Source organism: Aquarana catesbeiana, linkage group LG06, assembly GCF_042186555.1.
Source record: "Aquarana catesbeiana isolate 2022-GZ linkage group LG06, ASM4218655v1, whole genome shotgun sequence".
Lineage (NCBI taxonomy): Eukaryota > Metazoa > Chordata > Amphibia > Anura > Ranidae > Aquarana > Aquarana catesbeiana.
This window is the reverse complement of record NC_133329.1, coordinates 98,266,319-98,279,785: the sequence shown is the minus strand read 5'-3', so window position 1 is coordinate 98,279,785 and position 13,467 is coordinate 98,266,319. Positions and strand designations below refer to the sequence as shown.

Below are 13,467 nucleotides of genomic sequence, written 5' to 3'. Positions count from 1 at the left end.
ACCATTCTACTTTTTTGGTTGCATTAAGACTGACAACCACAGGGAGATAACCTTGGAATTTTCTGTTGGTTCTCCCTAAATCTAGACCAGTGATGGCAAACCTTGGCACCCCAGATGTTTTGGAACTACATTTCCCATGATGCTCATCTACACTGCAGAATGCATGAGCATCATGGGAAATGCAGTTCCAAAACAAATGCCAAGGTTCGCCATCACTGATCTGACTTTCTTTTACTTGATGCCATGAGAGTGCAATATATATTTATTTTTTCTTTATTTGAACACTGCTTGATGAGAATGTGATGGTAAAACTGTTATTGGGAGGTGAAATTAAACTGGAAATGGGTCTTTTAACATAACAATAGAACATCCACAAAAGAATGGTTCACAAAAAGAAATGGAAGGTCATGGACTGGCCTAGTCAAAGCCCTGATTTGAATCCCATTGACATTTTGTGCAGGGATTTGAATGTGGCAGTTCATGCATGGAAACCCATGAACATTTTGTAACTGAAAGAATTTTGGCATTGTCAAAAATTTCACAAAATCAATATGCACTGGTACGCAGTTCTGCAAAATGCTTACTAAGTATGCTATTTCTGCAAAGGGGTGGGGGCAATAGCAGCTTCTGAGGCCAAATGTATGCTCACTTCCACAGTACACCATTGCATCGGCAAATTATCATTGTGCTATAATTCACGTACTTTAATGTATCAGTTTTACAGTATCTGTATGTACCATTTGAATGATCTAATGTTTACCTGTTCAAATATGTTGAAAAAGTCAACCGTTTCCATGGGGTGTACTTACTTCTTCATCTGACTGTACTTTGGTACATATCTACCCTGCTTTATTAAATATCTGCCTTCCTTCCATACCTGCAAAGCAAACTGATCAGGCTCATTGAGCTTGGTGGGACTTCCAGTGTAGGCCTGAAACATTTTCTTCTCCTCCTCATCCGGTGCGTAGAGCAGCAGCTGTTTGATGTGTGAGGGCTCCAGACGCTCATTCTCCATTGTCATCAGGATGTGGCGCAATTCCTGGTGCGTGAGCTTCAAGTGCGCTATAAGGATAGCTGCAAAAGAAAACAGCATCCCATGTCTATAGATATGGCTTCTCTAGATTGCGCTTGGATTGAAATTTGTAGTACCTACAGAGAATCAGGCTAGTTTGGTGCAAGTCAGAAAGCAGCAATCAGCTTCATCAGCAAATCCAATTCACGCAGGCAGAATGGTCCAAAAAAACACTTACCAACTCATTCCCAGTGTTCACATTGAACAGTGGGTGCCCCAAACAGAAAGCCTGTACATAACCTGATGGAATGCAATAAGGATCCCTGTTTCAGCTTACTGGGCTTATGGGACAAGATTCCTTTCTGTCTATGACTTCACTGACCTAATAGTAAAATAGAATATAGTAGAGAATTTCCTTATTAGGACAGTAATGTCCCACAGATGTTAGAGATGCTCATCCTGGTAGCCTTAAAAGCGGGAATCTCTTGAAACAAAGTCTTTCTGTTGGAGGGACAGTGCCACTCTAGTCCACATTGAACTGGTAAGTGGACCTTTGCCCCACTTGTTCTATATGGTCACCATTATACCATGAATAACTTACATGTAAAGTGCTCCCCCTCCAGTGCTGCAATGTCCATGTTCTCACACGTCGCTGGTGCTTCCATTTCTTCTCTGATCTTGAGTCTTCAACCACTTTGATTGGCTGGGCTTGAATAACATAACTCCCACACATCCATATTCACCCTGGCACCTAGCATTTGCACCCTGCATCTGTAAGTTGCTAGACTTGGGCACTGAAGCTGGGCGTGCACACTTTAAATTTAAAATGTATTGATTGTTCCATCCATGCTAAACCGTGTGGACAGAGGAATGTCAATTCCCTTTTTGCACCTGATGTAAGCACCGTTTGGCCCAAAATGTTTAGAGAGGCTCCTGGGACAAGGTCAATTTAAAAAATGAATTAAAAAATATGTCTCCTGCTGTAGTATGTTTATTAAGGTGTTATGTGTTTAGTGTTAAGTATGTCTCTCCCATTGTGTGCCTCCCAGGTGTGAATTCCTATTGTTAATCCAGTCACCTATTGTTTCTGTCTGTCTGCTCATCTCTTGGAGATATAAATAATATTGTTAGAAAAAGGATAAGAGAGAGGATCGCTCTCTCATGGGGTGATAGGATTTTAACGGATATGTTTGTCTTTCACTGAGGTAAGCTCAACCACAAGGGTATTAATAAAATATACATTTATTACAAGGTATAGAAAATATAAAGATGATGCATTAATAACATTCAGTCATATACACACTTGACCACAGTTGATACTCAGTCCAGAAAGCTTGAACAGATGCTTGTATATGCGGATAGCCAACGCGTTTCTCAGACTGATTATCTGTTTCTTCGGGACAGCTCAACATGCATCTATATCAATGTCCAAGTTACAAAAAATAATAACATTAGTATCAATGTCGAATAGATTTATTTACATTTTTAGCAATATTTGTACAGTTACTATGGGTGATATAGCGGTGATGTCAGAATCACCAGCTTTGGCCTGATGGACGTCGGACCATATGAAAGGCGCGATTGTTTGAACCAATAGTATTCTAAAAATACCAAACATTTGTGTTCAGATGCACAACACTTTACATCACCACATATTTGAGGAGCGAATATAGCAGTAGTATTATCAATATGTTAGCATGATGGCATATATCAATATAGATGAAGCATGCAACCATATGGTTTAAGCCCCAGATAGATTAAAGTGCATAGTACATAGAGTCATATCACAAACCATAGAAGGTTTAACATATAGGGCTGTAGCATAGGTCATAAATAATTATTTATGACCTATGCTACAGCCCTATATGTTAAACCTTAAATACATGGGGATATTGAATGGTTAGCTATATGATGACCGTCCTTGCCCCTCTATGGTTTATGATATGACTCTATGTACTATGCAATTTAATCTATCTGGGGCTTAAGCCATAATCTATATCACTGGATGGTGACTCGCCTCTGCTCTCTCTGATGTTGCAGACGTTTTATTGTCAGTATCAAAAAGTTTTGGTGAGCACCCATAGTAACTGTACATATATTGCTAAAAATGTAAATAAATCTATTCAATATTAATACTAATGTTATTATTTTTTGTAACTTAGACATTGATATAGAACTGTGGTCAAATGTGTATATAATGGAATTTTTTTAACCTCCCTGGCGGTTTTCCCGAGTGTGGCTCAGGGTTAAATTTCAGCACCATTAGCGGTAACCCCGAGCCACACTCGGGATTACATCTCAGGATCCTGGTGCAGTGTACTTACCTTGTCCCCAGGATCCAGCGTTGTCCCCCCGCTGTGTCTGCGGGCTGTGTCCTCCGCCCCGATGTCCTGTGTGCCGGGCTCCGTTCCCTGCGAGCGGCGCGACGCACAGGGGGCAGAGCCTGGCGGCAAATTCAAAAAAGTGAAAATACATAACACATACAGTACACTGTAATCTTACAGATTACATTATTGTATGAAATCATTTCACATTCCTTTTGTCCCCAGTGCTTTGTCCAGTGCCCTGCATGCAGTTTTATATTATATATACTGTTCTTTCTGCCTGGAAACTGGAGATTGTCCGTAGCAACCAAAAAGTGTCCTTTTACGTCAAAAGTGGTTTTAGACCAGCTAGAAAACAGCGATAGTAAATTAGAACACTTGCAGAATTAAGCGATAGTGAATCGTGGGGAAATTTATTTTATTATTATTATATTATTATTTTTTATAATCATTTATATTTATTTATTATATTATAATTGATGATTTTGTGTTTCAAACTTCAACATACCCGGGATATCTACTAGACTCTTGGTGGACAGATTTAAAGCGGAGTTCCACACAAAAATGGAACTTCCGCTTTTCGGAACCCTCCCCCCCTCCGGTGTCACATTTGGCACCTTTCAGGGGGGAGGGGGGTGCAGATACCTGTCTAAGACAGGTATTTGCACCCACTTCCGGCATAGACTCCCATGGGAGTCTATGCCTCTTCCTGTCCCTCCGCGCTGTCTCCTGGGAAACACACAGCTCCCAGGAGATAGCGGGGACCAGTAACGATGTGCAGTGCGACTCGCGCATGCGCAGTAGGGAACCGGGAAGTGAAGCCGCAACGCTTCACTTTCTGATTCCCTCACCTAGGATGGCGGCGGCAGCTGCCGAGAACCGAGCGGGTTCTCGGCGTTGGCTGCTTACATCGCTGGACCCTGGACAGGTAAGTGGCCATTTATTAAAAGTCAGCAGCTGCAGTATTTGTAGCTGCTGGCTTTTAATATTTTTTTTTTTAGGCGGTTTAGGTGGACTCCCTCTTTAAGTGTGTTATTGCTAAGAATTACAGGCCTACAATATAAAACGCCAAATTTCTATGCAAAATAATTGTGCCGCTTTGAGACACAACAATCTGAAATAATCATACCGCCAGGGAGGTTAATGCATCATTTTTATATTTTGTATACCTTGTAATAAATTTAATTTTATTAATACCCTTGTGGTTTTGCTTACCTCAGTGACAGACAAACATATCCGTTAAAATCCCATCACCCCATGAGAGAGCGATCATCTCTCTTATCTTTTCTATTGATCCAATAGGGATGTGGACGTGACATTCTGTCCCTAGAATCTGTCCAGCAAATCTTTTTATCTATATGATTAATATTGTGTCCACTTTACCTTGTTATCAAACCATTTTGCGATGTTATGTGCTTATGCTTATGATAATGTGTAATGTACTTTGTGTAGTATGGTGCCGGACAGTCTGAGCTGGGGTGGGATCTCTGATTATTTAAAGCATTATCTGGATGGGCACTGAGTCACCTAGGCTTGTGTAGATGCCTGGTATTTTAATTCAATTGATGTTTATGTTGGCTGTTCCTTAGCTATGCCAATTATATTCCTGTTTACAGTTTGTATTGTTAGAGTAATGTGATCAAACTCTTATTTGACCTTGCACGATATATATTCTGTGTGAATTTACAATAAAGAGTTCCAGTTTTCATCTAAGCTAGTGTCATCTAGTCTTGGGTGCTCAGCTATAATACCTGGTTCCTGGCTCCAAACTGGGGGTAGTTATATCCTGACGGAGGCACCCAAGCTGGGTGCTGGACAGTTCCATCACACTCATCTCTTCAGGAAAGCCTATCCTACCTATCATCTATCACCCAAATCTTTTATTTTTCCAATCAGCTCAAGCCCCACAGTTATTACCATTTGTTTCACTTGCCCATCCCTGTTAGATTGTTAGCTCTCAGGAGCAGGGCCCTTCTAACCCTCTACTATTGAAATGTATTGTCACTGTACCGTCTCACTTTATATTGTAAAGCACTGCACAAACGTTAGTGCTATATAAATCCCGAATAAGAATAATAATAATGCTATTAAAAGGACAGTATGGGGGTGATATAATTTAGTACTACAAGTTTAAACTCAAAGCAGTGAATGGACACCTCGTACCTGTGTTATAGGCTTTCTTGTGTGACAATATTTGGACCGAACCTTTGTTTTTCAGGGATTCTGGCAATACTGGAAGAACTGAAAAAGAGAGGAAGAGAAATGATGCTAAAAAGTAAAGACAAATTTCCAAAACTTGCAACATACACACAGGAAGGAAACACTGAACACACATTACAAATACATTTTAATCTTGTGTTTCTTCTAATGATGGAAAACTATAAATATTAGCTGAAATCTTCATTTCCTTTCAGCTAATAAAAGATAAAAAGACATACCAAAATATATTGAAAGTTTGCATATTTAGCTTGAGATGGTCTGATTACAGTTAAAATGGAACTGTAGTTGCAAACAAAAATCCCTTCCTGCTTACATTTGTAAAATATATTGCAGTATTTAGAGACAGTTTATATAACTTAAAGCACAGCACCAATCAATACTTTTATTTAAAACTGGTAGCTCTAACTCTTCCTTAACCAGTTGCCACCTGCATAACACATACAGTATGTGCAATTGCAAAAGGGTGGGCGTTAATGCCCACATTCGCACATATGCGTCACAGGGTAAGCAACATTTCTGTGCTGAGAGTGCACTCATTGCACACTCCCAGCACAGAGACCAAGCTGTCAAAGATAGCTCTCAGTCCCCACTATCAGGACCGGTTTCCGATCATGTGACCACTGTGACAGCCAATCACAGTGGTCACATGATCACCGATGCCTCCTTAACCCCGGGAATGCAGACCCTATGAAAGGGACACCAGGGCTAAGCAGGAGGGAGTTAATGTTAAAAAATGGGATCTATAACTTTTAGGTTTCCCATTACATCCCCCCCCCCCCCCCCCCCAGGGCACAATGCCCATCAGGATGAATACAAAGGGTGAATCTTCCCAGTGAGAAGCAAAATAAACTTAAAGTGTTCTTAAACCCACAACAGTAAAATCAGTCTGTATATGCAGTAAAGCATGCTTGTTATACTCACCGTGAAACCTCTGCATTGTGTAAAAGGCTGTTTGATCCTGTTTTTTCTGATCCTCCCCTTCTTCCACCGACTCCAGAACAGGTCGGTAAAGGCAGAGCCTTTGGAGTCAGGCTACACATGCTCAGTTTGATGTGTACAGCTAGAGAGTTTTTTTCCTTGGGAGAGTGCATGTGATCAGCTCAGGGCCAATCAGCACTGTCCAGACCAAGGGTCAAGGGTCCTGCATCCTGATAGGATGGCTCAGTGCAGTATGAAAACTCCTCCTACAAGCTATAACCAGGTACTTATGGAAGTGACAAGACTGCTATATACTGCTGATGAGAAAAGGTATTTATCAGTTTATATTTACTAAAACTATTGCATGTCCATGTTCTGTGTACTGTAGGAGACTAGATATGGTGAATGCAGGGTCCTGAGTTTAGTAACACTTTAAAGGAGGACTCCAAAAATAAAAATGATAGCCATTTACCCTTGAGAGGGGATATGATTTCAGTGAACAAATACCGTACTCATACCTCCCAACTTTTTGAGATGGGAATGAGGGACACCTATTAGCAAAAGTATGTAGGCATAGGGCACGCCCCCTGCCACGCCCCCCTTAAAGGAAAATTTAAAAAAAAGATTCATTAAACCCTTTTTTTTTTACCATTTCTATTCCTTTATACTAGCTTCTGACATTTACAAACGCAGCAATTTAGAAATAAATGGATAAAAGTTTTAGCTGGGAAACACTTTTTGAAAGGTAAATAGTGTATTTTATAACTGTATTTGTCAGACCCAAATGAGGGACAAATGAGGAGGAAAGAGGGACAGAGGGACTCTGTTCCAAATCAGGGACAGTCCCTCAAAATCAGGGACAGTTGGGAGCTATGCGTACTGGTGACCCCACAATAGGTATAAAACTTTTCAGCGAAAGGGAATCTAATAAGACACGTGGCTAATCACTAAAATTAGAAGAAAAGTGGTTTAACCTTAAGCTGCGTAGAGGGTTCTTTACTGTAAGAGCGGTAAGGACGTGGAATTCCTTTTCGCAGGCAGTGGTTTTAGCGGGGAGCATCGCTAATTTAAAAAAACTATTAGATAAGCACCTGAACGACCACAACATTCAGGGATATACAATGTAATACTGACATATAATCACACACATAGGTTGGACTTGATGGACTTGTGTATTTTTTTCAACCTCACCTAGTAACTGTAACTGTGTAACAACATAAAATAAAACAGCTTTTGCTGCAATATCTATGATCGGACTTGAGCTATCCCCAACAGCTTTTTTTTTACTGTCACATTACTTTTTTTTTCTGTTACTTTACTCAGTCTTGCGGGCTGAACCAACCCGCTCTCTTAAGGCTCAGGCTGTCATGACTCCACCCACAGCCTGTGATTGGACAATAAAGAAGTAGCAGCACCGTGATAAGGCCATCTCTATCACACTGCTTTGCTTTCTCCTCCTATAAGCACACTCTTTGTCAGCATCTGAACAGATGGCTCCTTGTGCTGCTTCTTCCTCTCCCACTCTGAGCTCTGCTGTACAGAATTGCAAGAGGCTGATACCAGGTCTTTCATTAAAAAAAAATAGTTAATTTAATTATGTATTTATGAATACAAAGCTGTGTAAATCTGCATCTGTGTTAATAATGTGGACGGTTTAGAAAGTAGTCGCTGACGAAATGCACCATGCCAGTCAGCAGTTTTTTTTCTGCCACCTTAACACCTGCATGTTTAATCATCTAGTATAGTGTCACCCACTTCCGGACCGCTGCACGCCAATATACGTCCTTACTTTGAAGAGGAATATCGTTGTTATGGCAGCAGCTAGCTGCCATAACCCCGGTATCCTCTTTTTCGGCCGGCGGTCCGCTTTCCGATAAGAGTGGTCTCTGTGGCAGATTCGCCGCAAGATCACTTTTATTGGCGGCAGGAGAGGGGCCCCCCTCCCGCCATGCTCCGGTGCCCTCCACCGCTTACCGGAGCCGTCGGCAGCGGCGGAGGCGATCGGATCTTCACCCTTGCTGTGCATAACATTGCAGGGCGGAAGCGACGTCAAAACATCACTTCCGCCCAGAGCTCTTAAAGGGCCATTTTTTATTTATTATTTTTTTAAATGACAAATTTATTTTTATTTTTTTTAAATTGCATTTTAGTGTAAATATGGGATCAGAGGTCTTTTTGACCCCAGATCTCATATTTAAGAGGACCTGTCATGCTTTTTTTCTATTATAAGAAATGTTTACATTCCTTGTAATAGGAATAAAAGACACTATTTTTCTTTAAAAAAACAGTGTAAAAATAAAAAAATTAAAGGTTAAAATAAAAAAGAAAAAAACAATTTTTAAACGCGCCCTGTCCCGCCGAGTTTCACGTGCAGAAGTGAGCGCATACGTGAGTAGCACCCGCATATGAAAACGGTGTTCAAACCGTTTGAAACCAAAGTGAGAGCAATAATTCTAGCCCTAGACCTCCTCTGTAACTTAAAACATGCAACCTGTAGAATTTTTTAAACGTCGCCTATGGAGATTTTTAAGGGTAAAAGTTTCCACAAGCAAGCGCAATTTTGAAGCATGACTTGTTGGGTATCAATTTACTCGGCGTAACATTATCTTTCACATTATAAAAAAATTGGGTTAACTTTACTGTTGTCTTATTTTTTTAATTAAAAAAAAATTTTTACAAAAAAAGTGAGCTTGTAAGACCGCTGCGCAAATACGATGTGGCAGAAAGTATTGCAACGGCCGCCATTTTATTCTCTAGGGTGTTAGAAAAAAAATGTATAATGTTTGGGGGTTCTAAGTAATTTTCTAGCAAAAAAAACTGTTTTTAACTTGTAAACAACACATCTTAAAAAGAGGCTCGGTTCTTAGGTGATTGTGCTATGCAGCCCCCCAAATGAAAGCTATTTGAACAGATTCATATTTTGCTATAGTTTTAGAAGCATACCAACCTGTTAAACAAAGCCTTGTCACATAAAGTGTGTTATGCTGCTCAGTGTAGATCGAAGATAATGAGGAGGCTTTGGAGAGGCTGGAATAAAATGGCTTCGACAATTCATAATGAGTCTACAGCACAAGGAGTGATCAATATCCAGTTTATTGTCGAATGCACTTACAGCATGTCCTTTACAGCCAAGGCTGCCATTAGAAATCATGGGGTCCCATACAGCCTGGCTGACAGCGCAGCAATGCAGCACCGTTTCTGCCTGTCGGACAGCAACACAAAAATGAAACTGCCCCCTGACACCTCCCTACGTATGCCATGGCCTGGACCCCATCAGTTCAGAAGAGGGGGTTGGGTATAGAGAGGTAACTATTTACTAATTTTCAGGAGCATGCTGAATAAGCTTCCATGTTGTGACACCCAACAATTAAATTAAAGGTGGTTTTAAACCTCAGACATAAAAAAATGTACAAAGCATATCCCTCTATAGTGTGTACTTGTCTCTATTAGGAGCTCTAAGTGTCATTTCTGTATGCTGCTTTGTTACTCTTCTATCAGCAAGAGTATCTGTATGAGTCACTTCTGACAAGTTTTCTTGACACCAAGAGAAAAAAGGTGACAGGGAAGGAGCTCCAGCTGAGTGACTCAGCTCTGTTCCTGTGTGCTGTGTGGAGGCGGGTGTGTCCCTTACCTCCAATGAGCTCTCAGAGGTCTCCTTACTGAGCTCTGCAGAGTGTGAATTCAGCTCTCCGCCCCCTGCTTTCTGGAGGCTCAAACAACCTTTATAAATTCTGGACTTTGAACAGATGTAGAAAAGAGACCACTGCAGATAAACAGGCACAACTTAAGTAGGAGGATCTCTGTATATCACCTGAGGTCAGTCACTGGGTAAGGGGTTTACAACCATTTTAAAGGTCTGTGCCTTTTCTTCTCTATCAATTCAACAGGACAGGCCACAACTTTAACTTATTTGTCAGGAGCTGTAGCATGGAGGATTACTGCTGAGGTCCTATCAAATTAATTCAAGTTCTGGTCTGTCCCCTTGGATAGATACAGAAGAAGAGACCCGGACCTTTAATTGAATTGTCATATGCTCCAGCATGAAGGCTTACTCCACCTGCTCCCAAAAATGTGTAAATATACCTGGCCTCTTCTACTTAACTCATGGGGCTCAGGGAACCTTCATTTAAAGTGTTACTAAACTTAGGAGCCTTCATTCACTATATGTGGTCTCCCACAGTACACAGAACATGGAAATGCAACCGTTTTAGCAAATGTAAACTGTTAAATACCTTTCTCATCAGCAGTATATAGCAGTCTTGTGACTTCTATCAGTGTCTGATTAAAGCTTATAGGAGGAGTTTTCATTCTACTCGGATTGTCCTATGAGGATGCAGGAACCCATGACCCTCTGGACAGTGCTGATTGGTCCTGTGCTGATCATCACATGCACCTCCCCCCCAAAAAATAAATCTCTAACAATACACACCAAACTGAGCATGTGCAGATTGTCCCCAAGGCTCTGTCCTATCAGGAGATGGATTGGGGACAGCAAAAGAAGGGGAGGATCAGAGAAGACAGGATCAAACAGCCTTTTACACAATGCAGAGGTTCTACAGTGAGTATAACAAGCATGCTTTACTGCATATACACACCGATTTTACTGTTGTGGGTTTAGTAACACTTTAAGCACTGGGAGCCAAAGCTCCTGCAAAGGGTTAATCTACAACTTTCTATATTTATTATGATAATAAAATAAAGGTAAGTTAGCATGTAAAAATCTCAAAGTCACAACAAAAATTATTGCAAAGACTGCAATTAAAAAAAAACAAAATATGTGCTTTCTGAATATACCCTTTTAAATCGGAACCCCAGGCAACAGCTAAATACACAAATAAAATCCATAGTTCAGAGATGGTTTACCTGCCAAAGCATTTGCATTTCTGCCTAGCCAGTCCTGAGATTTACACAGCTCTGCTGCACAGCGCAACACAGGAGATTTTAAGAAATATGTTTTTTGCCTTAATATCTACCTTAAATCTAGTGCTGGGACAAGACCATCCAGTGCCCAGGGCAAAGATGCCAATTTGCGCCCCCCCCATTATGTGCAAACTTTTGAGGAGGAGGAGAGAGAACACAGCCCGTACCTCCTCTCACCTCTCTCCTCCTCTCCTTGCCGCTTCCAGTGCTGAGCTGACAGAAGTAGTGATGCCACTGTTACTACTCTCGTCAGCCTTATAGTAGAAGGAATTTACGGTGCCCCCCCATCTCTACAATACAAACAGCACCCCCCTACTACCAGAAGTAAACATCAAAGTACCCCCTTACATCTATGTGTGCCCAGCAGAGTCCCACCGTTCTTTCAGGATGCTGACCAGTTGGTCTGGAGGAAGTCCAGTCTTTTATGGACAATTTCTATGCAGCGAAATGGGGCAGGGTGGGGCAGGCAGGGTGCCCCCCCCATACAAAAGACTTCTGCTCCAATAAAATATTATTTCCGATCTCAAGTAATCTCAAAACTGACACACCGGAAGGTTTCTGGTCTGAATAAATATATGGGTCAAACTTACGTGTAGGTTTCTGTGTTCCAAAATGCAGCTCCAAGTCCAAATACTTCACCATATCGCTCAGTTTTTCATAGTCCGAATCCTCCCCCAGCTGCAGAGAAGAGTAGAAAGTTATCCTTTAGGTGGTGCTATGTGATGATGTTAAGCTGGTCGTTCTTGTAATGATGAGGTCACCTAACCTATATTATCACGGTGACCATTGGAACATGAATTGAAGGGAAATCTTCCAGTGGGGACAACTGTCAAAGATTGACTTTGTCCTCACTTTAGTAAGATTTCTACTTACTCCTTGTTGTCTATCTGAAAAAAGAAAGTAAAGGGAAATCTCCCCAATGGGAAGCTATAAAAATCTAAGAGAGGTTCTAACTTTTCACCACTATTCTAATCTAAAAAATGCTTTTGCTTGAGTTGTACCCTAAAGAGATACTAAACACGCAGCTAGACATGCAAAAATGTGTTTTGTTTCATTTCAGTTCATTACTTAAATCATTTTGTTTAGTTAAATTTGTTTTAATTTGTTTTCGGAACTTGTTTAGTTTCTTTTAAGCATTTTCTAATTCTATTTGATGTGAATTGGCATTCAAATTCGAATTAATTCTATTTGAAATTTGAATTTTGGAAGATTGTTATATTCTATTTTATTCTATTTTATTGTTTTTTTCTATTCTATGCTTTTCGATTCTATTTTATGCTATTCTTTTATTTTCTATTCTGTTCTGCTTTACGCTATTCTTTTATTTGCTATTATTTTTTATTATATTCTTTTATTTGCTGTTCTATTCTGTTGTACTCAATTCTAATCCATTATTTTCTATTCTATTCTTTTAATTTCTATTCTATTTTATACTATCTATAAAATCTTCTATTCTTTTCTATTTTATTATATTCTTTTTTATGCTATTCTATTATTTTATTTTCTATTCTATTCTTTTTTATTCTATTTCTTTATTATATTTTTTCTATTCTTTTGTTTTATATTTATATTATCTATTCTGTTCTGTTTTACTATATTCTATTCTTCTCTAATCTATTCCTATATTTTCTATGAATTGTTATTCTATTCTAGTTTTTGAATTTGAATTTAATTTAGTTTTTTCAGATTTGTTTAAATTTTTAACTATTGTAATTTGGTTACATCTGACTTTCCGAATAACAAAAAATTTGTCCGAATTTCGATTCATAATGAAATGAACCGCACACGTCTAGCTTTCACATGACCCAGCTCTCTCCCAGCCTGTCTGCAGGGAAACATAAGCAGGAGGAACTTCTAGTCCTCTGCTGCTGGTCAAATGTTTAAAATAAATAAAATAGAAAATCCTTTGGAATACAGAGTAAAAATAAATACTTCCTATCATTAACTATTTTAAATTGTCATACAAGTACCTTATATATTTAAAAATCAAATCTTTATTGTTTTTTGGCAATAACATGGTGTGGGTGGATTTCTCCCAGTCACAGGCTGTGTCACGCTCCTCCAGCCTGTGTC

The 13,467-nt window shown here is 39.8% G+C and overlaps 1 protein-coding gene across 3 annotated transcripts in view; it reads right to left on the bottom strand.

Moving 5' to 3' along the window:
* The window catches only part of GRID2IP (Grid2 interacting protein), a 211,705-nt gene that overhangs the window by 25,374 nt on the left and 172,864 nt on the right, over nucleotides 1-13,467 (bottom strand). For all 3 annotated transcript variants that reach the window (XM_073636502.1, XM_073636501.1, XM_073636500.1), the window contains 3 exons: nucleotides 11,985-12,072; nucleotides 5,500-5,577; nucleotides 878-1,074 (listed from right to left, as the gene is read on the bottom strand). In XM_073636502.1, coding sequence (XP_073492603.1) covers nucleotides 878-1,074; nucleotides 5,500-5,577; nucleotides 11,985-12,072 — 363 coding nt within the window. The remainder of the gene's footprint in view (nucleotides 1-877; nucleotides 1,075-5,499; nucleotides 5,578-11,984; nucleotides 12,073-13,467) is intronic.